The following is a 1653-nucleotide window of genomic DNA, read 5'->3' as shown; positions in this document are numbered from 1 at the left end:
TGGGTGCCAAATTGATTAGACATTGCCTCAAATACCCATATCTCAGTGGTAAGTACTACCTCAAGGACACTGCACCTTGTATCGTGGTTCCTTTTTGTTCACCTGGGCTTTTCTTTTTAATGCAAAGTTTTATACGACGACAGCTCTTGTTCGAGGTCGGTTACAGTCTCCAGATGTCGGCAGCATCAGAACTCTTGTCCATTTTATGTCAATATTCAAGTCAATAGAATGCTTAGGTAAATTTGGCTTTCTAGTTAGTGGAACGAAAGTTGTATTGCTTCTACTGATGACTCGTGATGGTGGTGGTAGTGGTGGTGGTGAATAGACCTGGTCGACAAGTAAAGGTAATGCATTCGCAGTGCCTTGATGGATGGGACGAAAGGACTCTTTCATTTAAGAGGCAACTTTTAGCAAAAAAGTTCACTTAGATTCAATTATTTTTCTTTTACTTTTGCAGCAGAATCTTGCAATAACTTCAACAACAAACTAGTGCATTAAACTTTATGAAATTCAGTTTTATTATCCCCTCGTGTTGCATATCCAGACGATTCACTCACAACGAACGGCAATCTTTGATGGACCGCTTACAACTCAGATGAACTCTGCTGAAGCCTATTTGGATGCCGAGTTGGACTCCCCTCTGAGGATTTATTTAGTCTAGAGCACTCCGCCCATCAGATCGAATTCTATCTTACACGCTGGTCATTTTTGTACTGCCAGGTTTTGAGCACCTAACATGGTTTACGAACCGAAGTGTATCATGACTCGCATTGGTGATTGAAGGTGTGATCAGTAATTTTGTCTTTAAATGTTGTGCGGTCCCTCTCATATTATATACCTCAGCGGCACAAGACTTACACGAGTTTCACTGATCTCTTTTTAGCTCACCAAATCTGGTATCGTTCCCCACCTCTCAATCACAGGACTTTTCTGTAGATGCTGACCTTCCTGGGTCACTTGGGCGACAATGTGACTCGGCCGTGTACTACAGCTGCAGCTATTACCTACTTCGAGAAAAATTTCTACTTTTACCTGATTTGATGCACGAGAATATGAAATCAAAAAGATCGTTAACTCATACCTTTCTCAAGCCATCATAAGAACTGCAGACAGAGGACTTAAGAAACTACTTCCAAGTGGGTAAATCGCAAGAGCATTCGACATGATGCTCCTGAGGCCCACATTTTCACTCATCGCGTTGCTCCGAAAACTTGACGGCCAAACGCAGACAATATTGTAAATGTTTTTCGTCTGTTCGCCTTCTCCTCCTACTCACTCTCGTCAGTGTCTTCTTCCTCTGATCCTTCCATTAATTGTTCGACTCCGCGAATTTATCTGCGCCTGGCTCTCCGTGCTCCTGCAGCATTCCTACACCTCACTCGGCAGACTCTGACAGGAAGGGCGAGAGAGGGAGTTTAGTGAGAGAAAGGACAGAATTCTCTGGAGATCACAGCACTCTAGGCTTGAATAAATAGGATGGACAGCGGGCAGAAATATTCGCTACGAAGTATTTGTCTTCGGTTCAAATGGAAACTTCCAGAGCAATGGACAGATTGAATTTGTGTTTCCCAGGAGCACTCCGCCTAATCTTCTTGCTTCTTAGGTTTTCTTCTTTAGTCTCTAATACTTTGATGCTATTGCTGCATCTCCTGC

General features: G+C 43.1%; 1 protein-coding gene across 1 annotated transcript in view; it reads right to left on the bottom strand. All coding sequences in view use genetic code 11, as the record gives it.

The window, feature by feature from the left end:
• The window catches only part of EGR_10666 (hypothetical protein), a gene marked incomplete at both ends in the record, with an annotated part of 13061 nt that extends 12668 nt beyond the window's left edge, over positions 1-393 (bottom strand). The window contains one exon of the mRNA XM_024499915.1: positions 165-393. Within this exon, the coding sequence (XP_024345663.1) occupies positions 165-393 (229 nt within the window). The remainder of the gene's footprint in view (positions 1-164) is intronic.
• Between the last annotated feature and the right edge of the window lie 1260 nt (positions 394-1653).

This window comes from Echinococcus granulosus, assembly GCF_000524195.1.
Source record: "Echinococcus granulosus chromosome Unknown EG_S00249, whole genome shotgun sequence".
Taxonomy (NCBI): domain Eukaryota; kingdom Metazoa; phylum Platyhelminthes; class Cestoda; order Cyclophyllidea; family Taeniidae; genus Echinococcus; species Echinococcus granulosus.
This window is presented reverse-complemented; position numbering and strand designations above follow the sequence as displayed.